The sequence below is a fragment of the Eublepharis macularius genome, chromosome 1 (assembly GCF_028583425.1).
Source record: "Eublepharis macularius isolate TG4126 chromosome 1, MPM_Emac_v1.0, whole genome shotgun sequence".
Taxonomy (NCBI): domain Eukaryota; kingdom Metazoa; phylum Chordata; class Lepidosauria; order Squamata; family Eublepharidae; genus Eublepharis; species Eublepharis macularius.
Genome location: NC_072790.1, coordinates 192,997,782 through 193,023,220, shown reverse-complemented (window position 1 = coordinate 193,023,220; position 25,439 = coordinate 192,997,782). Strand labels below are relative to the sequence as shown.

At 40.1% G+C, this 25,439-nt stretch overlaps 1 protein-coding gene across 2 annotated transcripts in view; it reads right to left on the bottom strand.

The window, feature by feature from the left end:
* Positions 1 to 14,642: 14,642 nt before the first annotated feature.
* The window catches only part of LPGAT1 (lysophosphatidylglycerol acyltransferase 1), a 120,136-nt gene continuing 109,339 nt past the window's right edge, over positions 14,643 to 25,439 (bottom strand). For both annotated transcript variants that reach the window (XM_054982026.1, XM_054982032.1), the window contains exons 8-9: positions 23,528 to 23,634; positions 14,643 to 21,705 (exon numbers count right to left, since the gene is read on the bottom strand). In XM_054982026.1, coding sequence (XP_054838001.1) covers positions 21,554 to 21,705; positions 23,528 to 23,634 — 259 coding nt within the window. In that variant the 3' untranslated portion in view covers positions 14,643 to 21,553. The remainder of the gene's footprint in view (positions 21,706 to 23,527; positions 23,635 to 25,439) is intronic.

The following is a 25,439-nucleotide window of genomic DNA, read 5'->3' as shown; positions in this document are numbered from 1 at the left end:
TGGCGAAACGTCAGGAACTACAATGCCAAGACCACGGCAATACAGCCCGGAAAACCCACAACAACCAGCTAGTTCATTCTTGCTACTTTTTGTGTTAACAAAGTCTAGGTAGAATGAGTGATTATAAGTTTCTCATACATCTGAATATCTTTTGACCCTCCACCAGTGTAACTGTCCTTGAATAATGTTGCCATCTTCTATGAAGTTATACATTCTTGCCATTCTCAGATACTCCCTGCATCTGGACCTTAAACATTGTATGCATTAGCATGAGTTAGATGGCCAGTTTGGTGTAGTGGTTAAGAGCGGTGGGACTCTAATCTGGAGAACTGGGTTTGATTCCCCACTCCTCCACTTGAAGCCAGCTGGGTGACCTTGGGTCAGTCACAGCTTCTAGGAGCTCTCTCAGCCCCACCCACCTCACAGGGTGTTTGTTGTGGAGATAATAACATACTTTGTAAACCTCTCTGAGTGGGTGTTAAGTTGTCCTGAAGGGCAGTATATAAATGAAATGTTATTATAATATTATTATTATAATCTATACATTGCAATACAACTGTGTAACACTATTGTTTTAGGCCCTTCTCCAAGGTTGTTTTATTCTAGGCCTCTAGGCCCTTTGTGGCCTATCTAGTTATTGGGTCGGGATAGCCCTGTTTCTGTGTGCATAGGTGTCTTGAACAACTTTCTTCGTCATATCCAGCAATTGTTCCCCTATAGTGACCATATCCATGACAGGAGATATAAATATTTAAAGACGTTTCTTGTCCACTAGGCCTAGGACTGTTCTGGCCTGATTCTGAACAGTTTTTGTATGCCCAGGTCTCCCACAGGTTATAGCAAGGAAGTGAAACTGTATCCCTCCTACTGTCCTGCTTGCACTAAGGCCAGCTGGATTAGCCTCTTAAAGAGGCACTACACAGCTTTCCCTGTGCTTTCTCATACACATTTGACTTGACCATTCCTGCCAATACACAAACAAAGAGTGTTTGGCTTTCATGTGAAAGGTATGCTGTACTTCAAAAGATGCCACCCACTTCAGCACTGTTTTCCCTACCATGTTCTTCCACATTTGCCATTTCTTCCCTTTGTCACTGGGAGTTAAAAAAAATCATAATAACGAGTGCTATAGCATTATAATAATTATCTTTCCGTTAGATCTCCTGAATTCCTAGCTTTCAGTTAAAAACATACCTCTAGCTCTTTTCATTGCCAAGATAAAGCTTTTATCTTCTATCTCTATAACAAAAGAGGCTAGGCTTACTTTTTAAAAATGGAAAGCTGGGGATTCTGAGAGCGCAGCAGGTAGATCATGCTTTCCTTTTTGGGTAGTGTCAAGGGAGGGGTAGAATGGGATGGAAAGGGCTTGAATTATTTGTCCTATGGAGGATCAAACAAGGCTGAACCTCCACCCACTTTTCCAGGGCAGCTGATAAAGGGGGGGGGGGGCGCGTCACTGTTGCCTGTAGTGACGAGAAATCATTAAGAGGATCGTAGTTAAGTTGTTCCCTCCCCGGCACCTTCCTGAGTTAAAATGGGTGGTGGTGCTGCTACAAAGTGAAGAAAAGTAGGACATGCACATAGAGACAACAAATTTCCTTTAAGTCTCCTTTGCTGATTCTGAAGAAAATCTGTTATGAACAAACATGAGAAAGATTTATATTAATAATCTGGTCAACGTCTTTTCTGCCTATCATATTGCTACCTGGTTACCAGTTGCAATGTTGTATCACTTACATGGGAATAAAGCCAATTGAACAGTGGCCTTTACTGCTGAGCAAACATGGACAGGACTGGTAGTGAATCTGGTTATTATGGTCAAATGTAGATCTCTGACAAAAATAAACATAGTGGATTTTTAGCTGTCCTTTATGAGTAAAGAGATGTCAGATCAGTTGCTCATAAAGCATCATTAACACTTCTGATTTGAAGATAGACATTTATATAATTGAATCTGTGTCAGAATAGTTCTCTCAGTTAAAAAGAGAACAAAGTAACTGTGCTGGTCTATAAACAAGTAATGAAAATAGGCAGGTGTCCAGCAGTAAGCAGATCCACAAAAAAGCCCTAAAAATCTAAAACTAAAAAACATAGCATATTTTTATTAGGACTGACTAGACTAATATAAAACAGGGTACAAGTTTTTAAATTCTCCAATAATTTCCAATAGGCGGGATTATTTTTAAAAACGATGGCATTACCTAAAGGGGTCTCCTTGTGAGTTGGGGGAATTAGCAGCAAAGAGAATTAGCAAGGGGATGGGTAACTTAGGGATCTTTTAGTCTGTGTATATGGGGATTGTCCCAGCTAGAGAACTCCTTTCAATAAACAGATAGGTATTTCAAACAAAAAGAAAATCTTTATTGAAAAAATCAGCAGCACACAACACATTCACACAACATGCATTCAAGACTACTAGGAAAGAGAGTAAAAGCCAGGGGGATAGTTACCATCCAGATGTATGAGAGAGAGAGAAGGAGCAATGAGTGGCTGGCACTTCAAGGTGGGAGGGCTCGAACAGAGTTCGAGGGTGGAATGCTGGATCCAAGCTTGCACACAGTTTGGGGTTGAGGGGCAATCTGTTACCATGGATCCTACCTTGGGGGCAAGAGTGCATCTTCTACCCCAAAAACAAAGGCTTGAATGGTTGGTCCTGGGGTGAGACAAAGGATTGTGAAATTGTCTCTGGGGGCAAGACAAAGAGCTGACAAAGTGGGACAGTAAGCCAGTAAACCATCTCCAGGGTATAACAAAGAACTAGGAAGGTTTGATAAAGTATTCCTGGGTGGAACTAAAGTTATCAGATTATGCTTGACAACTCATGAGGTGCATGGGTGAGGCTATCAGTCCTCTAAATTGCTTAAGAATAAGAAAGTGGTTAAGATGAGATTGCTAGGGTGGAATGCATTGATTAATTAAGGAACTCCAGGAGGGCCCTATTATATATTGATCTTTAGTGCACCTCAGGGGCAAGGGAGAAGGACAAGCTGGCCTTGCCTGTTTCTCCCGGGCGGGATCTGGCTTCCTGCTTGGGCAGCAGCTTTCATGTTTTCTGGTGGCTTGGGCAGTAGTTTTAATACTGGAAGCATACTTAGAGGAGTTCGTGGCATATCCATAACCATAAGCCTTCTAATGTTATGGGGGCTATTCTGACTGATAACTATTGGGGGGGAGAAAAAACATGTTTCAGGCCTTCATTTTAAGATCTCTTATCTGCATCCCTTATCCATGTAGAATGCTAGGCAGGCTTGAACGGCTTAGGTGGTGCTAGGTAAAGCTGGTCTCAAGATGCACCTCTGGAAAAAGGAAGGAAAAACAGCAATCTTCAATCGAAAATAGTAAAATACGTCCATATGTCCATTTTTGTACTGAACACAGAGATTTTCTAGAGATTTTTTCCTTGGTTTTGTCCCCATACTGCTTTGATTAACCCAGATTTACGCATCATTTTTTGCTTCTGGTTTTCTCCTTGGGTTTTGTGTGTGTATTCGTTTTCTCCCAGTTTTTTCTAGTTCTTTGGAGACTACTTTTACCTTGATCTTTTTCTGGAAGCTGATTTTGAGTCGATATTTTCCTTATGTGTAGTGTTTCTTTCAGTTTTGTTTGTCCTGCCCACTCCTATTCACCTCCAGCCGTCTTTTCAATGATTGGATGTTCATCATAATCAAACTACTCTGCCCCCCCTTCCTTTCCTCCCATCCTGATTGTTTCTTTTTTTATAATTGTCATTTTCATAGTATTATATGACCTACCATTTTAACAATACATGCAACAGATTCTCTGAATTCCCAGCTTTCATTTTTTAAAAGTCTCTAGCTGTTCCATTGCTGAGATAATGTCTTTCCCCTTATATCTCTGCAAGGGAAGGAGCTAGAGACTTAAATGAAAGTTGAGAATTCAGAGAATCTGTTACATGTATTGTTATAATAGTAATCCGATATAACACTATGAAAATGACAATTTAAAAAATTGCAAAAGCCCTGGGGCTACAGAGAAGGGGGTGGCCATTTCTGGCACCAGAAAAAGCAGTGCAGTTTGAGAAGCACATAGCCACTACTGCTCTGAGCTCTATCCCAACAAAGCTTGTTTTGTCCCACTGGTGCTGCCTCCATCCCCTAGCTGTGGGTCAGTCCAGGCAGTGCGCTGCAGTTTGGACCATGGGGGATAGGAGAATTAGGTGTGAGTGGAGGAGCTACTCACCTTTTATGCTTCTCCATGCAAAGACTTCCCCATATGTTCATTTTCAGTCAGGCTTTATAAAGATACAACATTATAAGGATGCACGAAAAGGGTATATGTTTTATGATGTCACCAATGGTGACACTGATAATGACAGCATCCTCACTTGAAAATCCTGATTATTTAAGGTATGTGCAGAATAAAATAAACTGACTCCACAACTGTAAAAATGCACAGGGAGGGCAGACAGATGGAAGAATGGTACCCAAACTGATTCTAGTGCTTGGTGATCAACTGCTAAGAAAATCAGATATAAGTTAAGTGTATGGAAAATCCCTTAGTCTTAGGAACTTTACACTTGCTTTTCTAACAAGACTTAAGTTACAAATGACAACATTCATGGAGTCAGATGAGGCCAGAAGGTGAGCATGTGGATTTATTTCTTGCATGCTTCTAGAACAAGGCCAGCTACGTATTCCTGGAATATGCTCACCTGCTACAGGCACATTTTGGTTTTGGCCATTTGGCTTCTTTTGTGCCATATGAAAACTTATCCAAAAGCCAGTGTTACAACTTTGGGTTAATGCATTTTTCAGCCAGTGCCACAATCTATGGAGTATGACTAATTAATTTAAGCATCACCTTTAGCAAAAAAGCACATTAGTTGCATGACCTCTCAGGATATCAGGATTAGCAGATTGTATGCAGGATTTGGAGAGCACTGAGGAAATTTAATTAGCAAATGCTAGCAGAGCCTATCAGCTTGGGACTTTCCACCCTCATGAGCATTATGAATTCAGTGCCAGGGGGATCCCAGAGAGCTAGGCAACTTCTTTGCCAGATTGTGCAATATGGATACTTCCTTAGGGATGAACAAGAAATTTGCAGTTGAGTTTTACATTTCTGAACAGCTTTTGAATCAAGTGACCTAATTGAAAAGATGAATGCACAAAACCCCAGTAATCGGGGCTGTTTCTGATTCTGTTAGAACTCTGAGTTTAACTTTGTTTTTTGTTCACGTAAAAGGCTTACCTGATTTTGTCTGGTGTTATGATCCTATTCCTAACTTATGCTCCCTGGCTGGTGACAGGAACGTTCCTAAACCTCCCTGCCTCTTGGACCGAAAAGGTATGCTGATGCAGTGAATCAATGCCAGCTCTGTGTTCTTTCTCCAGAACGAGGTCAAGGCAATTTTGAAACAATTAAAATTAAATAAATAAAAGAAGCTTATGAAAGTATAACAACCAGCATTAAAACTAAATGAAAATTTTCACATCAAAATAATAAAACAAATAGGATAAAACAGAGGCTAGAAATTTACACAACTAAAAACTAAAACTAGCAGCAAAACTTCATCTGTGACAAGGGAACTAAAACACCTTCATATTACGGCTGCAACTGGCAGGAAGCCAATGCTATAAAATACTGAAGCTGATCTCAAAGGAGAAATCCTCCTCCCTGAAAGAAATTGTTTACCTGGGGAAATTAAAACATTTTTTTTCTTGGCACTTGAAGGTTAATGAACGTGATTTCCAGCAGAATGGCATTCTACTAGTGAGGCATGACAACAGATGAGCACACGTTTTTTAGTGGCTGCCCTCTTTGTGAGTAGGGGTACATGGAGCTGGACTGTTAAAGGAAGTTTCAGTCAACAGCTGCACAATCCTTTGCACATTTACTCAAAAGTAAGCCCCACTGAGTTCAATGGAACTTACTTTCCAATAAGCATATGTAAGATTGGTTATCTTGCCTTTTCAGGGAAAAAAACCCTACTATCCTTCCAGGGAGAGAACCAGAGAGTGTGGTCTCTGTGGCATGAGTAGTAGTACAAAGGTGATTGGCTTCTGGCTACCACCCAAATTTATCTCCATAAACAAGAGGTACAAGTCATGCGTTGGCTCAGTATATTAAGTTTTGACCTTTGGAAATCTGAACTGAGATAACCAGAACAGACAAGTATTATCAGTTCTGTGTTGTTAATTTTTTTCTGTATCACTGCAAAGATAATTCTCCTAGCATCCTACTGAACTTTTATGAGAGTCAAGGCTAGCGTTGACTGTCTCTGGTGTCTCTAAGTATAACTAATAAAGTACCGAAATACCTCTCATTATGACATGTGTGGTGTGTATGAACAGTGGGGTTGCATTTTGCATAGAGTCCTGGGTGAGTGGGGGAGAGTGAAGTGAGTTTGTGTGTACTCTTTATGATGGCATACTTTGACCTCAAAACAGGATCCCTAATAATGAAAGCTGGGCCATCTAGTGTCAGAGGACTTGTGGGAAGACCTCCCAGCATCACCTCCCTTTTGTCCACTGATGGGCTGGTGGGGGGGAAATCTGGGAGGCTCACCAGCATCATGCTGATGTGTAATGTCATTTCCAGCACAGAACTGGAAGTGATGTTATTGTTTTGGGGTGTTCATCTAGGGATGATGACATCACTTCCTGTTTGTGCTAGAAGTGGTATCACACATTGGGGTAGCATCGATAGAACCATCCCTGCCCCCAATTTCTCCCGGTGGGGAACCCACAGAGATTTGTCCTTACAGCAAACTTCCGTGAACAGAACTTCCTCCATATGAATGAATATGGAAATTCCACCTTACAGCCTTGGCTGACTCCAGCCTATCTGCACAGTGCCATCCTCGGTCTGTTTCTTGGTCATGTTGGAATCCGATGGAACACTGGGAATGGCTTTTGTATATATAATATTGGGCTGCTTCTACACAAGAGGTTTGGCACAGGTTTGGCTTCCAAACTGCAGCAGGATATTTTTGGAGCATCCACATGACACTGTATTTCCCTCTGCTTTGCTATGATCGTTCCCAAACCTGGACTGATACAATATTTTTGAAAGCTTGCCATCAAAGCATATGTCACGTGGATGGGAAGTACACATTTTTGCAGGTCTCCCCACTTCAGTATAATTGTTCTTCTTCTGCCCCCATGGCCATTTCTTCCACCACTGGAAGGTTTTACTAAAACTTTTTAAGAAGTCAGCAATTGACATATCAGCATAATGTTATAAGGCTCTATCTTCTTGTTCCTCCAAATTCAGTTTTCATTTTTTTAAAAAAGAAGCACGCCTCTAGTAAGCCTTTCCGCTTATTTTCTGCAACAAAAGGGACTAGAAACTTGCCTTTTTTGAAAAATAAAAGCTGTGAATTCAAAGGACTTAGTAGATAGATCATTGTAACCTTATAATACTATAGCAATATATCAATTGCTGATTGTTTAAAAATAAGAACCCCTCCCCAGCCCCCTGGTAGTGTGGATGGGGACACCACAAGGGGGCTGAGGCAAGGAATGTGAAGGGAAAACTGCTCCAAAGATGCTCCATTGCCACAACAGATGCCTCGGAGGTTCCAGTAACAATAAAAGCTAAATGGAGAGTTGCTGCAGTGTGGAAGTAGCCTTGCATACATGGACCATCTTCTACCACACAAATTAGAAAGTTCCTGGTAATGAAGTTGTGTATGAGCTGAAGTGTCATAAAAAAGATAGAGGATGTGTCTCTATCACAGGCTCCCCCCCCCCCACTTCTCCCTATTAGGTAATGAAATTAGCTGTGAAGCTTCATATTAATGAAGATTTCCTTTAATTAGTAGCTATCTAGAGATGCAGCATGGCCCCTTTAATTATTTTTTTCTTTGTAATAGAGAGGTCAGAGCATTCAAGGTTAGAATATATTCTATAGAATGCAAACTAACTCTAAAAGAACAAACCCAGAAGTGGACAAACTAAGTGAAGGCTTAACACTCTCTGATGGAAATTGGTGGGATTTAAATGTGGCCTGACCACATTTATTTTTCCCCTCGTCATCTACTTTGGTATAGAATTCCCTCTGATACTATCGTTTCTTCTCCTTGTAAGTTCATGCATTACATAAGGCAGCTTTCTTTTTTTAAATGCAGGGACCTATTATGCCACAGGCTCTATGGTTGCAGAATGCAACATAAATCCGTAACAGTTTTTCATTCCATGCAGTTATCTACATTGGTAGACAACAGGATTTGAGTCCAGTGGCATCTTAGAAACCAACAAGATTTTCAGAGTTTAGACTTTCAGGAGTCAGAGCTCCCTTCTTCAGGCACAAGTTGATAGAAAGAACATCTTCCACGCAGCCACGCTTATACATGGTGATATTTAAAAACATCACATTTAGAAGGCCAATAGTAAATTTGTACTTTGCTCATTTGGTTTCTTTTTCTTGTTCAGATTAACAGTAGAGACAAGCTTCTGGGTTGAACAACAAAGCCCAAAACAGAAATCCTACATTTTCAAGAGTCTTAACAGTGTGATGCTGCAGCACTGCAAAAGGTAAGCAGACACGGGCCTATCTATCTCATTTTTACTCTCCTTGCTCTAGGATCACAGAACAGTGTCTGAGGATATTTCCTCTATCATTTATCCTCACAACAACCCTGTGAGGAAGACTAACCCAAGGCCATCCTGGTTTGAGTGGAGATTTGAGCCCAGATCTCCCCATGCCTAGTCTAACACACTAACTACTACTCCAGTGTAGCGATCAAGACTACTGGAGCCCTAGGTGACAGTGATACATTGATCACTTTTAAAAAATTAAATGTTTATTAGGTAACTATTCCTTGCTGCTGCCAGAACTTCTATGAGGTGCTCCATCTCCTTTAAAACTCTCCTTTCCTGTGTCAACTGACACAATATCTAGGCATGAACTAAGGTTGCTAGCCCCTTACCTCTAAAGCAGGGGGTGGGTCACCAGGCAGCTGGGGGAGGGGCTAATCCTACTGTCTCATCCGCATACACTCCAGGCCGCTCCAATGTTGTCACTTCCCGTTGAAAACGCTTTCCGTTTTTGCTGTTTGGCCCTGCTAAGACCCTGCAACTTCCAGTTTTCAACCAGAAGTGTGTAATCAGGGTTTCTATAGCACACATTTCACCACATGTTCTGTCGGCTCCTTGCCCATCCCCCCAGCCAGGTGAGCAGGGACAGGGGATCCCTGCCCCCAGCAGGGGGTCAGTAACCCTAGCATGGGCAGCTGTATTTTCTCAGATCCACCCCATATACTTTGCCGTTGTCTTCCTATAACCTCCCACACTGTAGGAATGTCTCTGGTTCCTCATAGGGGTATTTTATGGCTAACTCTCTGGAATTTTAAACTTGGTTACTCTGTAAAGTGCCAAGTGCATAGATGGCATAAGAATAATACACCAAATGTACCTGTTTCCTAATTCCACATACTTTATTATCTTACTCCTAATTACAAAAGGAAACGGTTCTTTGTTAAGAAAAAATTAAAAACAACCCCTTTAACTTTCTAAAATGTCAAAAAGAGCACTGGATGTATGTCTAATACATTTTCTGCTTCCTAAAATTAACATTTTAATCTTCAGAAAATAAAAGGTCATCTTCAATATCCTGAGCCATCTGGAATCCATATTTTTAAGTGCTGCATGTTCTTGCCAGAGTACAGGGCATGTCAGCTTTTGATGTTAGTTGCCCTGGGATGACTGTTCTCACAGATCAGCCAAAACTGATTGGGGGTGCAGATGCTCATGGCTACAGACTACACTCATGCCTGGTATAGGAAGGCTGGAAAAGAAAGATGGGCATCATCACACTTGTGCTCAACGGCACCTCAGGAGGCCTATCACGCGATATCCCCCTTTTCACCACCTCATCAAAAGCTGCTGTGAGCCCTTTATTTACTCTTTTACACACTGCGAAGTAGTATCATCTCTTTAATTCAAGTCCTCAGTCTGTTCCCTAGGTTTGGCACTGGTTCCACCTCATCTAGGGAGCAGGTGTTCATGGTGCTGCTCTCTGTTGCCTGCTACTCTTTGCCTCCAGACCCAGAGCATCTCCCTTGTTGGGAGCCATCTCTGTTCCTTCCTCAAGCAAGCCGCCTGCATGTAAGTCTTCCCTTAGCAGCTTCATTTCCTTACAGTCCTTCCTTCCCTCTTCCAACTGGACTAGTCCCTGTATCAGGTTCCATCCTGGGAGAAAGGAGGCTGTCCCGCCCACCACAGCCTAGCTCTGCCCATTTTTAACCTCAGCCAGGCTGGCATCAGCTAGGGTTGCCAGGTTCCCTTACCCTCCTGGTGGGAGAGGGGACCCAGCACTCACCTTTGATGATGTCTTCATACGTGCTCCAGGGCAGGCACACAATGACATCACTTTCAGGAAGTGACATCATCGTGCCACCCCAGAAGTGCTCCTGCACTTCACAGCAGGCTGATTTGGGGAAGCATGATGACATCACTCCTGGGAGTGACGTCACACTGCCCAGGAGGCCCATTCCCATGCTTTCCCCCCTCCCTGATGGCCAGGTGAATGGTGATGGGGAGTACAAATAGGGGATCCCCGCTCCCATTGGGGGATCTGGGATCCCTTACATCAGCACAGACCCCATCTAGGCTCTTATTGCCACCTTCCCTTGCAGACATCTCCCTGGTTGTATTAATACTCTAGAACAGGGGTCCCCATCTTTTTCAGCCTGTGAGCACTTTTGGATTTCTGACACAGGGTCGTAGGCACAACCACATCGCTGCCACAGCAGGCAGAGCCAACAAAAAAAATAGCTGCTACAGAATGTGGATCCAAGTGCAAAATGTCAAGGAGTAAGGTTATTCATAACTAATAGTAACTCTTCAACATTTCAGGAAGAAACTGTTTAACAAGGTGCCTTTTTAAATGAAGATACTGTTTAAATATATTTTCTTGCATTCACACAGCTTACCTTCAGTTGTGCAGTGAAGACCTTTCTGTTGTGGTGGCAGCTGCTGCCAAATAAATGTTTTTAAAAATCTTCATAGCCAATCAGATCTCCAATAACCAAGTAGAAGCCCTGCTGGACAACAGCCCCACCTAGCTCTGTCCACTTTCCAAAAACCCTTGGAGGGCACCAGAAGAGGTGCCAGTGAGTGCCATGGAGGGTGATTCGGACTGCCTCAATTCTTTCCCCTATGCCATTTTTCTGATGCAAATAGCTGACCTCCAAGCTGTGGGGGAAATTACAGGAGTGACCTTCAGAATTCTTACTACTGCTTAATGACTGAAGCAGTGTTAATGACTCTGTTTAATGAAATAATTTCCAAATACTCTGCCCTGTTCTAGCTGCTATATTGCATACACTCATTGCCTAGATTTTGACAGAATGATTCAATGAATCAACCAGCTACAAAAGTATAAGTACAAGCTCTTCTTTAGTTTATTGATTGTTAGATCCTAAACAATGTGGATGGGAAATGATCTGAATACAAGTGTCCCCTCCTGTCCCAAACATGCAGCTTACAGACAGTTATTTGCTCTGATTTAAAGTACAGATCACCTATGTACACATTTTTGAGCAGAATTCCCTATCACACATGTGAGTGCAGCTTGGAATTGATATGAAAAGGATCAGAAGTCTATGCAGTGCAATTAAACCCCATCCCCAGCTTCTGCAAATCTTAGAATCAACCATTCTCTTTAATTTTGAGATTTACCTTTCAAGCGGATCACTGTAGTCATCACAGCTAGAAACTCTATAAAAGCTGTGTTGTTCTGGAAGTGCAGTTCTGTGCCATTGCCAGATTCTGTGCTTTTATGCAACTGCAGAATACATGCTATGACTTTGATCCAGATTGAAAAAAAGCAGGACAAAACTGCTTCTTGGCAGAACATGCACGTGCAGATGCACACACACATACAGCCTGAACTGTAAAGGGCCAAGGGCAGAGCTCAAAGACCTCCTAGCAATAATGCAGATCTCCATAGGGTTGACTTTGCTTCAAAAATGAAAATCATAGCTGTTTACAGACACCTAAAATGTACGCAGCAGGGTGTAACTTTTAGCAAGAAATTGGAAGATAGAAGAGTATCCACAGGATACCGCCTACATATGCCATTTGCTCACGTTACCCACCTATCAATACATAAAGTAGTCTCATGCCAGCAGCAGTAATACCTCCGATAGGCAAAAATATTTATTGTTCTGGGGATATCCAGGCTGACGGGCCTTTCTAGGAAACATTTCAGAAATTCAAATTTAAACACATCTGACACAAACTTCAGATACTAGTAGAGAGACCTTTGGCTGCCACAAGGCACTAGAAAGAATTAAAAGCCTGTTGACATTCTTTAGATTACACAGTAGAACTACCTGATGCAACAAGATTAATCATGTTAGCCAGCTGGCATAACAAGAGAATGAAGATTAAAAAGCAGCAGGCACAGGATCCAAAAAGCTGTCAGCTCTAAGGGCAAGAAGGTTCTTCCTCAAAGGCAATGAATATAATTATTCAGATACCAGAAATAGGACTTTTAACCTTTCAAAGTAAGATTCTGCTGAGCCCATCCACATTTTGTTCACAGCAAGAATGATCAACCTGTGTAGTCTATGGAATAGCATTTTATTCACGTGTCCCACCAGCTCCCTTCCAGAGGCTGTGGACAAGCATCAATAACATGGGGATAAATGTGCATCCATATGGTCTCGAGTTCTGTAGGCCAAATGTGCAGAACTGGGCAGCCATAAGGAATCTGCTGTGGTTGCATGCTTCCCTCCCACACATGTTCCTGCCTATCCTTTACATCTGCTCTCACTCATAGATATAGCCTGGTGTTTTGGACAAGACTATTGGTTTAATGCCACTAATGTTTGTGGGTTTAAGGTATTTTGGTAGACTAGGTAATATTTTTAAAACACACCCTCTCCCATTCTCGTTTTACTCGTTTGACAGGACTTGATGGGGTATCCTCTACACCCATTCCTCAGCAACGTCAAGCACCCGTTGCTTACCTTCACTCCATCTTTCTTGGTAACTCCTGTTCTCTGCTAGGATGGCAGCTGTTGCTGCTCACCCAAGTGAAGCCTCACTGGGTTTATTAACTGTGCTCCATGCTGTCATTAAGACCACTAGCCTGGCTTTTGAGCAGCACAGTGAAGATGGACTAGGAGCAGCAGTCCGCTTCACTAGCTACTGTTGCAGCACAACTGCAAGCCCTGTGGGCAGGTCTAGACAGTAAGAAAGCAGTCCTCAAGCTTGAGTGAAGCCAGCCATTCAGCTTCAGTTTACAGAAAAAGTCATGCCACATCACAGCTGATGAAAATCCATTTGTGCTTTGGGTACATGTAGGAAGCAATGTGTAAGTCACCATTAAGGGACCAGAAACCATGTTTTACTGAACTACCATTACCATGGCTCATGCATACCTCTTGGCTTTTTAAAAAGAGGCAGTAAAGCAGAAAGTAGAAAAACAGTTAAGTCTAGGCCTAGAGCAGTGATGGCGAACCTATGGCACGCCTGCCACAGCTGGCACGCAGAGCCCTCTCTGTGAGCACGCGAGCCAAGTCGCCGGATCGCTAGTTCCAGGGCTCGTTTGGAGGGGAAATGCCCGGAACGGCATTCTGAGCAGAGATCACATGGGTTTTGGCCCTGCCCACGTGATTCCTTTTCCTCAATGCTGCCTCCCTGCTGCCCGTCTCTTTAGTGGCAGGAAGCCGGGCTGCTCGGGCTGGCTTTCTAAAGAAGAGTAAGCTGCTTTGATTTAACTTGCTTTACTTTTAGTTGTGGCTCTTGTGTGAGTGAGAGAGAGAGGGAGAGAGAGAGAGTGCTTGCAAGCTGCTGGTCTAAAGAAGGGCAAACTGCTTTGATTTAACTTGCTTTACTTTCAGTCGTGGTGAGTGAGTGAGTGAGAGAGAGAGAGAGAGAGAGAGAGAGAGAGAGAGAGAGAGAGAGAGAGAGAGAGAGAGGTTAATTAGTTGGGACAACTGTATGAGTTGTTTTTTCTTAACTAAAACCTCAGCAGTATTCAGGTTTAATTGCAGTGCTGGCACTTTGAAATAAGTTGATTTTGTGTTGCAGTTTGGGCACTCGGGCTCAAAAAGGTTCACCATCACTGGCCTAGAGTATGGTTGGGCACTTGATCCAGCAACCTTGTTCAAAACTAAGCAACTTGTTCTGGTCAATACCTAGAAGGGAAACCTGGGAACCTTATGTAAATTACCTTAAGTTCCTTGATGTGGAAGAAAGACAAGATATAAATAAAATGAATAGTATTCACTGGCACTCAATCAGCCAATCAGATAACCTTAGCAAAGCTTCAGTACACACTTCCATATGGCGGTGCTGCTGCTAACCACTCTGTTCCAGATTTTCTTAGCTATAAGAGCTAAGAACTAACCACCACCACTTTCAGGGAAATGCTATGCAATTTATGCACATTGCAATTAAGATGGGCAAAGTTAACAATACCTCTCAAGCTGGATTCCAGCATGGTCTTTGGTGTTTCCTAAAACAGTACAATTTGGAAGAGTTCTTGGTGTTTGTTTCTGGGTCTAGGTTCAGTAAATAAATTTCCTATCAAAGTTACTGCTCTGTATCTTCATTGTATACGTCATTCAAGTAATTTCAATTTGTTGCTGCATCAGCTGAGATAGTTTGTATTTTTCAAAATTCACATTCAAGCCAAAAGATTATCCAAAAGACCAAATGCAAAGATTATCAGAGACCTGAGAGGTATAAATTTTATTGATTTATATCGGATCAGCATGTTATGATATGGTCACACCTTCATACAGCTGACATTCTTTATAGCCAAGAGGGATTTTTTTCTTTTAAAAATACATATTTTTTCCAGCAGGAAGGAACTTTACAAACAAACATTGTTTATATTAAGAATTAAAAACCAATGGCTTTTGTCAAATATGTGCATAACAGGGCTGGTCAGCACTGGATCTTTTGGTGCTTTAAGCTTCAGCTTTCAGGTTCTTCCTGTCCTTTTTATTTTTAAAAAACTTTTTTCAAATAACACTTTTCATTATTAGTACAAACACATAGATCCATAGCCAAACAAAATCTGAAAGTGAAACAAAGAGGTAGGCATTAACCATTGCACAGCTTTCTCTGGACTGCGCAAGGTACTTCGGTCTGCTCCTACAAGTTCCATTTGTTTCCATGAACCAATTACAGTCACTTATTACAACAAGACAAAGAACAGTTGACTAAAGGTTCAGACTAACGGTGGCTCCCATGCAAGTGCCCTGAGAATGTGCTGGATGACTACCAGATTTGTGCTTGGTAGCATTCAGGCACTGTTTTTGAGATCTGACGAACCCAAACAGGAACTGCTTCCACGACAAGTGCAAATTACACAATTGTGATAACTCACAGAACTGTAGTCATGGTTCTCATAAACAGTGCCTCCACACACATTCTGCTGGCTCATAAGCCTAGCAAGTCCAATGTTCTCCTCTGGAGAGAGAATGCTGTTAATCTGAACTGGGCCTTAGTTGAGAGAGCTAAAGTGAATGGCACTCCCAATATTGCTTTTTAAAAAAGCAAAACATTCCTTACATTTAGGCGGCTGCATATTACAAAAAATATATAAGGGCATCATTCTCCATAGGAAAAGACCCGAAGTCCCACTTTTCTATATGGAAAGTTATCTCAGAAATCTGGATTGTCTATCAAGCAAATATGAAACGTTTATAGTTTTATATTGTATTTTGGATCATTGCAAAAAATTAATGCACTATCACTGCCATAACAGCAAATGTGAGTTAAAATGGCGGAAGAATTGTCACTGCCTTACACATCAGCATTTCTTAGTTCAAATCCAGTCCCATTTTGCACTGAAAGATGAATCTCTGTGGGATTCCTGAGAGCTAGAAAAGATCTATTTATTCAATTGTTTTGTTAATAAACCATATACAAACTTGCAGTATGAGCAGTGATTTGAAGTTGTATGGTAAGTAAAATGAAGTAGGTAAAAGTTTGTCCTTCCTTATCAAGCATCCATTTAAACAATTATAATATACAAAACACTGAAAAAAGTTTTTTTTTTCATATAGGACAAAAAAAATCAAGAATGACATATTTTTGTGCTGAGAAAAAAAATCTTTTGGTATCTGTATCTAGCTATAAAAAGCATATTGATCTTTCAATGAATTTAATGAGAAAAAACTAAGGAATTAAATCAATTCAAATACAAATCCAAATGTGACCAGCCCTTTAACAAAATCACACTATAATGGTGTGCATTCATTCTGATCATATGTGGCACAAAGGGGAAAAGAGATAATACAGATATACAACAGAGTGTGGAGGGGGGATCATATTCAACAATATAGCATCAAAAAGCCCAACAGTATACCCAATTTCATGGAAGTAACTTAAAATAGTAGCCATTCATTGCAAGATTGTAGTGAAAATTTGGAAAGTTTAACAATAAAATGCATAGCCACCCCTCTTTAAATAGTCATACACACTTTAGGAATTTTTGAGAACAAGTAGTCCACAACTTTTATGTAATAGAAATAAAACAGTTCAATAATTTGATGATAATTTGATGACTCTGTAAACTGAGTTTTATTTCCCCTTTTCAACTTACCCTATATATTCAAACGCATAACTTGGCAAATCATGCCATTTCATACACAATTTCTTTCATATGGCTCTTTAAATTCCATATAGCACTTTAGGTATAAACCTCCTTTACTATGTCCGGTTTGGGGGTAGGGGAGGAGGATGAGGAGGAAAAAGGGGGGAAAGCCAGCCAGCCAAACATCTCTCTCAATATTATTTATTCCAGCATAACCTTTTGTGAGTCAGACCTCACTTCATCTGAAGTAGTGATGTCTGACTCACAGAAGTTTATGCTGCTATAAGTTTTTGTCAGTTTTGGTCCCAATTGTGTAACAGATTATCCAGAGACAATTCACAGGGTTGGATCCAGTCAGCTTTTCCATTTTAATCACAGTTAATTTCTCTCCTTACCACAATCCCCATCCCACATGGTTTTGGTCCATGTTAAGTCCCATGGCCCTCTGCATGCTCTTTTTGAGGGGATGGATCCAACCCATGAAGTCTAACTGCTATCGCAAACAGATAGTGAAACAATTCACTGCACAGCAATAAGAAAAACAACTTTTGGGCACAAAGACAATGCCGCTCATCCCAGTGGGATAATTTGGGAAGTTCCCATTAAAATTACTGGTGTCTATACAGCAACAGAATTTAAGTCTTTTTTTTTTTTTGCATAATTGTGTTTAAACTGGCCTAGTTCACACATGTATGTTTACCACGATATGCATTTGATTCTAAAGCAATTCAAGTAAAAAATCATCTCAAAAACACAGAAATTTTCCATGGAGACAGTTCACACATCCATCTACAAGTCATCGATTGTTGACTAAAGCAAGTAAAGAAAAGTCAAGTCTGACTCAACCAGGTATTAACCAATCAGCAGTTATTTTGATGGATTCCAAAAAAGAGAACAATCTTGCCCCCTGAATTCCATAAAACTTTTAAGTAAGATCTAAAATCATAAGATGAAATACTTCCTATAATAAACTACAGAGTGTAAAGTTACATGAAAACCTGTAGAAAAGAGATTGTCAGCTCAGGGAGGACAATAAAATCTATGTGTGAATGGCACATTTTGCTTGAATGGCAGTAAATCTAAACTGTTAAGACCTTGATGGTTTCTTGTTAAATGATTCATAAAATATTTTTAAAGTTGATATCCTTTAGTTGATGTTTTACATTATCTAGTTAAGACACTGACATAAAACTGCAACACTATAAAGGACAAATGCGGGTGAATTTCCAACAGACATCAGAGCCAGGAAAGAAGCAATTCTATAGACTTTACAGCTAATTTCTACTACAGGAATTACTAGTCTTTGTTTTGTACATATTCTTTCATACTATTGAAAACTAAAATGTGACTCATAAATTTGATAAGACTTATATTTTACTGGGCACACTATTCTCCCAAATAAACTGTTCTCATAAAAAAAACATAGTCAAACTACAGCAAAATGGGTTATCCTGTTTCCTGTTCAGGACTTTGCCAATGAAACCCCTGGTACATGGATATCCAAAGACCAGTTCTATCACTGCAACTTTCCATGGTAAGGCTGCTGAAACATGCTTCTCTGTGTGGGTGGGCCATAATGTTTGAATTATATCAGAAGAAGTTTTGTATGACAATCCCGAGCAAATCAAATGAGTATGTCCCACAGCTACTATCTCCATTTTGGAATGTATAGCTTTGGTGGGCTGGAGCATGACAGGAGCTGGCACCACACCATGTGTATTCAGAAGGAATGTAAGGGAGCGTACTCAAAGTAAATGGACACAAATTAGTAACCTTTTAGTGCTTTCTGAGTACTTCTAATCAAGGTAGTATTTCCATTCAGTGCATGCTAATAAGAAAGCATGAATTCTACCCCTTGGTTAACATTTGTAAATAAGGAACAGGGAGGCACTCATCTGGATTAAGTACACGACTTTGATATTGTATATGTGGTATTAGGTAATGCAAAGAATGGAGAGGTGTCAAGCTGTACTTGCTTTACATCACCATAAATGACTGACAGGAAACAAGATCTAGCACAAAGCTCACCTCTTACCATGAGAAGCTATATTAGATGACTGAACTGATAGTTGCCACTTAGTTGCCAATAAACCTAGCCCAGTATTAATCTATAGAAGCTCTGAGGGTTAACAAATGAACAGCTATGCTTGAAACTGACTTAATGCTTGAAACCAGACTAATGTATCAGGACATATGTTTGTGTAAATATGTATATAGTATACACATATAAGTACCTCTTCTTAACCAACCTTTTTATAATTCTGCAGTCCTAAAATATACACACTTTGGATTGGTCCTGCTGAATTCTATGGGCTATTGTGGAATAAGTAGGTAGTCTGAAGATAGTAGTCCAAGTGTGGGATTTAATGGTGTTTTTTATTTAAGAATTCTTAATAGCAATATCCTGATTCACCCCAAAAGTCAACACTATGACTTAATGTTCTTCACATTTTCTAGTATATACAGGAAAAAAATAAATCAATCCACTGCAGCTTATATCCAAACATGCTACTTTGTAGAGAGTTTCACAAAAAGAGCAGGACACGTCTTCACAAAATGCAACTAGGATCAGGGAAATTCAAATTCTATCAGTGCCCTACACAGTGACATTCTGCCACATGCAAATTCAAGTAGAAGATCTGGTTATGTTGAGCATATATGGCCATCCACTTTGGTTTCATTAGCCAGCAACTCAATATTTCCAAGTATTGTCCCAAGCCACTATGAACAATACCTGTTAAAAATAAGCTGGAGGGTGGGGAGAACCTGTATTCTTGCACGTCACTGGTGTTCCTTCAGAAACCAGTACAATGCATAACTGGACATGTATTATCCACTTTTAGAAACATACCTTCCTTTTTAGGACAAGCTTGTCCTTTCCAAAATAGGATATACTTTCAACAGCTGATGCTCTGCATCCTAGTCTGTGATATTTGTCTCCCAGAGTGGAATTCTGATTTATAGCCACATAGATCAAGAGAGTGGGAATGAACTTCTTAACAATTTCCTGCAATATGGCAAATTGAAGCACTTCAGCTATAGTTCAACAAGGCAAAAAAAAGTTAAAAAAATATTTTTTGCAAGAAATATCTTATTTAAAATGGATTTTATTCTTCTGCTGATATTTAGTTGTCCATGTGCCCCCTCAAACTTTTAAAAACATCTATTTTATCTTCAGGTTTAAATGATAGGCATTAATGCTGCTTTCTGGGTGTCAGCCATGATGGTATCATACCAATCACTGCAGTATATATCACTGCATCTTCTAGAATGCACCACTGTATAATTCATGCTGTAATGAATGTTATGAGTAAAAATCAATATTTGGCATATTTATCTAAGTGAAATTTTACATGTATAACTAAGGGAAGTTTACCTCTTTTCATTTCCCCTCCCTCCCACCTTCAAACAACAGAAAAATATGATCTTGCGGTTTTATATCTTTATTTTATATACTACTCATCAAAACTGGTTCTTATGTGATGTGGGGAAAAAACAGGAGAATATATATTGCAAACTTAGCACAGACAACTACTGTTGGCTTGGCTTTGCTCTTAGAAAATAATACAGTTCATAAAAAACAAAATTCTGTCATTAAAGTTCACTCTACAAGTCTGTATGTGTAAATTTGTAACTGTTTGCTAGGAATGGTTTCTTTTATATATAACTTTATGTAGCCACACAGATATAATGCCAAATATTCCAAGACTGATAGATAACACAAAGAGAAGGCTTTTCTCCAAGACCATTAAGGACTGTTACATTATCAACTGAAACCCTGTTTTAATGCTACATCTGCCTCTTAAGCAAAATTCCCTTTCTGTGACATTTTTCAACAAAGTGGCAGACTTAATAATGCCCTTCATGGTTCAGATAATTTTTACCATAACTCTGGATATCAAAATATCTTCCTATTATTTTACCCCAGTGACTAGATATACTGTTTTGGAACTACGCTAAATTCCTTTTCTTTTTCCTATTTGCAAAGTATTGAGGTCCTTGGCATTTATGAATGTAAACCCTCTAAGAGATGTTCCAAGTGCTATTGAGTCAAATGGAAATAAAGGCCTCTTGAAGGTTTAAAAAAAACCTCACCACTTTGGCTAGAGTGTGGCAACTCGTACACTTTAGCATTGAAAGCCCACAGACCTTTCATGACTTCTAACAGCCCTCACAAATCCAATTTGTTAGGAACAACTAAATTTCCTTCAAGCTATGTGCACTTCCTTCACTGTATTGCATTTTCAAAAGTGCATTTTGTAAAAATGATGATCAATTTATGAAATGCATTCTAAAACCTAAATGGGAAATAGATTGTGATGTGCCATTTTTGAATCACCTTTACAACAAGGATATTTGCAAGCGATTTCAAGTCAGAAAAAAAGGGCAGAAATAAATGGTTCTATGAGGTATGCACAATTTTTTCAATACTTCATGACACTGCAAAGTCTTTGTGCAGAATAGTTCTCCTTTTTTTGTTTCCAATACAGGATACCAGACATTGTTTTTTAAAAACGCTGTTACTAAATAGGTAACATGGGGCAGTCACAGTACCATACCAAGTTTGCAGAGTAGGTTAAACTGATCCAGAATGATTAATCACAATACAATTTGAGTTTGTGCAGATGAGGAATCTCTATCACAAGACTTGCAGTACAGACTACTGAAGAGAAAGTTGCTGAAAACTCCCAAGTGTTAACTACAATGCTGGACACTACCTGTGGTGAAAGCATTCTTGCTGCAGATGTTCATCCATGGTGGTTGCACAACTGCATCTCCTATTCAAATGCCGAATTTGTTGATGGATGTGTGTGAGGCAGACACACACAATTTAAAAAGATGGACAGTTCTTAAAATACATCATTAGGTCACTATGTTACTGATTCTCACTTCTAGTGAAGTTTAAAATCTCCCAAACAAACGGAAAAAGTCCATCCAGATGTTCCTTCCTTGTACATTCACATTTGCACACATAACATGATGTACTCCGTAAAAGTACCTGGTTCCTCATTGTGTCCTCAGGTCCATTTTAAAATAGACATTGATAAAAATACTGAAGAATGCAGTACCACATACCACCTGACAAAAATGCAAAGGACTGTATGAGAACTAGCCACAAATTGCTAATGTTCATTTCCTGGGAAACAGCTTCTTTCTGCCCCAACAGTGGAGGGAATGCTCCTGAAAGAAAAGTAAAAACTTGTCAGTTACACAGTCAAGCTTAATTTTCAGAATAAACACTTATAGTGGTTGTAACAAGGATTCATGGTGGCACAGACATTAACTCCTTTTGAATGGTTGTTAGAAGATCTGAAGCTGATCATGGGATTAATTCTACAATGCCTCCTCTCCCTAAAATGAATTCTACTCTCATGCCTTAACCATGGTTTGCACCAAAACTGATTGAAATAAAAGTCATGACATCAAATCCAGTCATGACAACATTATCCCTAACAGCTGTGCAAATGTCATCAGATCTGCATGACTTGACAATCTGATTTCCCTAGTTAGTTTGATGACTTTTCTACTTCCCAGGGGCATGTGATATAGACTGGTGTCCGAACAAACTCCAAGATGATCTAACCGCTTCACTGAACCACATAGAGCTTTCCTGGTTTACCACAGACTTCAGAGTAATCTGTACACCTCTACTGCTTGGATCCCTCATCCAGGATCTGACTAGTATGTCATCCAGGTGAGGACACAGGAAATCTGCAGAGAAGACTCTAGGAGCAGTGGCTGGACAGATGGGCAGAGCTCTCTACTGATAATGGGTATGGTTGTATGAGCACTTCAAGTATCTTCTCTATCAAATATGGACAAGATTGCTGTTATGGGTACTGTCTGGCCACCTCTTCTTCCTCTGGAGAGTGAGAAAGAGGAACATAGCCCAAAATAGAGTACTCAGTAAAGCTAGCCAGGGTGCCCTCAGTGTGATGTTGGCACTCCAAGGTACCTTTTGGGTCATGTGTCTCCTCTCTTCCCTCACCAGTCTGGCAGGAAAAAAATCCAGGCAAGGAGGCACAGCAGGGGGTGCATACCCACCTCTTGTGATTCTGAAACACCCATCAGCCTCATTTGACCTGCACCTGCCTGCCCAACTCAGGTGGTGATTTGACTATAATCTGTTGATTGGGGGAGGGATAAAAAAAAAAAGAGGATCGCAACTAAAGAAGAAGAAAAGTTTAAATAAAAAAACCTTCCTAAACTTCAAGCGAGTTACTGGTAGAACTTAAAGGAGTGCAACCCAAACCCTGCTTCTCTGACAAGAGGCAGGGCTGGTCTGGGAGATGGAGCCCTTTGCCAGACTATGCATGCAAGCTGCCTCCTCCTCCTCCAAAGACAGAGCAATCCCAAAGGATCTAGAAAGCCTTTTTGTCTCTACTGGAAAAGAGACATCTATGAAACTAAATGCACGATAAAATATGTCTCACCTTACATTCAGCTGTCAGAGTTAGCTTAATTAAGAGAGATGCATAAACCCTTTCATAGGCAAATGTCAAGTGAAATTACACTCATTTACTTCATAGGCATATGATTGCACAAGTGTTTGTCACACTTACATAAAATATCTTCTAAATGGTATATGTTGTAATTAGGTAAAACTAAATTTTCATACAAGAATTGCCAAGGAGTAGATGACATCAAAGTTCTTTGCTGTTGAGAAAAGCGAATACTTTACCTTTTAACAGAATAAGGGTTAAATCTGTTAGTCCCACACAGTGTGCCTGCAAAATGATTATATACTCCATACGCATCTGATGAAGTAGGGTCTGACTCATGAAAGTTTATGCTGAAATAAAGTTTAGCTAGTATTTAAGGTGCCACAAGATTCCTGCTTTTTTTTTACTGCAACAGATTAACATAGCGATCCATTTGGAGTTATGACACACAAATCTGCCTATTGCAGATGGCTTAACCTTGCACAAGGAGTTAGAAATAACTGTAACATTAAATGGAAACATGCTTTCAAAGTACTGAACATTAAAATAGAAAATTTCACCTGTTTTGTAAAAGTGTGACAAGAGATCCTCCTTTTCAATGAACCTTTGATATAACCAAACAGTAAGGGCTTCAGGCTCTAAGGGTACATCTTTAATTGGAAAAATCCTGTTTTAAATAAAGGTCAAACAATTAATTGGGCATATGAAATAGCATCCCCTTTTGAATTCAAGTTTGGAAAGAATCCTTCCACTTTGAAGTCTTGGAGTAGGAGCCAGCATAATCTCCAGCTGTCATTCTATGGAAGAAAGGCAGCTAAAAAATACTTTAAGTAAATAAATATTTTCCAAAGTCCTGTGAGCGTTTACCCTCAGGCAAAATTAAAAATCCTAAATTGGTTGGCAAAATTTTTCTGTTCTCGCATTACTTTGGTAGAAGTCTTATTTATAAGAGTAAATAAAGGGAAGTGCCTAAATATTTCCATTATGCCATGCTGCATGCAGGGAGAGAGAACAGTTCAGGTTTTTACCTTCAAATAATGCCTCATGGTCTGCTCCCACTGAGGAAAAATTAAAAAGTTCCATCTGATTTTCAATTCAGGTTTGGTGTTGAACTACACCTCAGCTCAAAACTAGAACAAATCTTTAATTTTTTTTTGACCTAGAACAATCTGAACTAGTTTGACTTTCTGGCTGCATTTTGCTGATTACTACTTAATTTTACAGAGGCTTATGCTTAAACTTTAGGGCATCATACCTCTAAGCATGACAGTATTGCGTCCGGGTCTTGTATTCTTAATTCTTAGGCTGGTTCTCAAGACTCAGACATGTTATCCAGCAAACACTGTGTTTAAAGAAGGCCAAACTGTAAAGGACTGAATGTCAAACTAGGATTTGAGAGATTCAAATGCCTGATAACACATATGCTAAAAACGTGTTTAATAGGGGCAAAACCCCAACTGAACTCACATTTTACATATGATCACACTCACCCATAAAAAGGTTGGGGGGAGGGTGATGGGCTCACAAGTATACTTGCAGAGGAAAGGGAGGCATCCTTGGTCCCTGCTTTCTACTTAGTGCACTTTTGCAGATACAGAAGAATGAGGGTGTGTGTGTTCATCTTAATGCCTTTTTCATGTGTCTCCCCAGGAGACATGTATCTCTGGCAGTAAGACGAACAGCGCGCACGCACGCACACGCACACGCACACACACACACACACACCCCGGCTCTTTTTTATCTGCATAAGTGGTCTGGGTAGAAAACAGGTACCGATGATCCTTCCTCCATACACTTGCAGCCCATTCTTACCCATGCCCCAAACCATTTTGAAGGTGAATGCAATCACACATAAAATGCAAGTTCTGTTGAGGTTTCCCCCCATTAAACATGTGTTTAGGGCACGTGTAATCAGGCCTCAGTTTTGAATCTCCACTCTATCATGGAAACTTGCTTGGTGACTTTGGGCCAGTCATACATTCTCAGCCTAATCTACTCAACAGAGTTGTTAAGATAAAACAGAGCAGAGGAAAACAATGTAAGCTGCATTGGATCCCCACTGGGGAGAAAGGCGGGTATAAATGAAATAAATAAATAAATAAATAAATAAAACAAGCAAACTAGATAAGATGCTAGATCTATGATCACATCTCCACAGTAGGGCTATGAAGTCCTGTGCAATGCCACCCCCCCCCCGAAAAAACCTAGGAAAACTGGGAGAAGAAAACACATTTTCTTCTCAAAAAATTTTCAATGTGAAAAAAAAATGGGGAGGATAAAATAAAAAAGAAACTGCTCTCATAAAAGATTCTCTCTTCTTGAATGAATAAAGTGCTTTTCAATGCAAGTTTTTAAACATTTTGCCTTCAAAAATGTCTTCAAAATACTTTCTAAAAACTATATTAATCTATGGGTTTGTTAACTGCAATTCCTAAACACTACAGATAACTCTTGAATCCTCTTGCCTGCTTC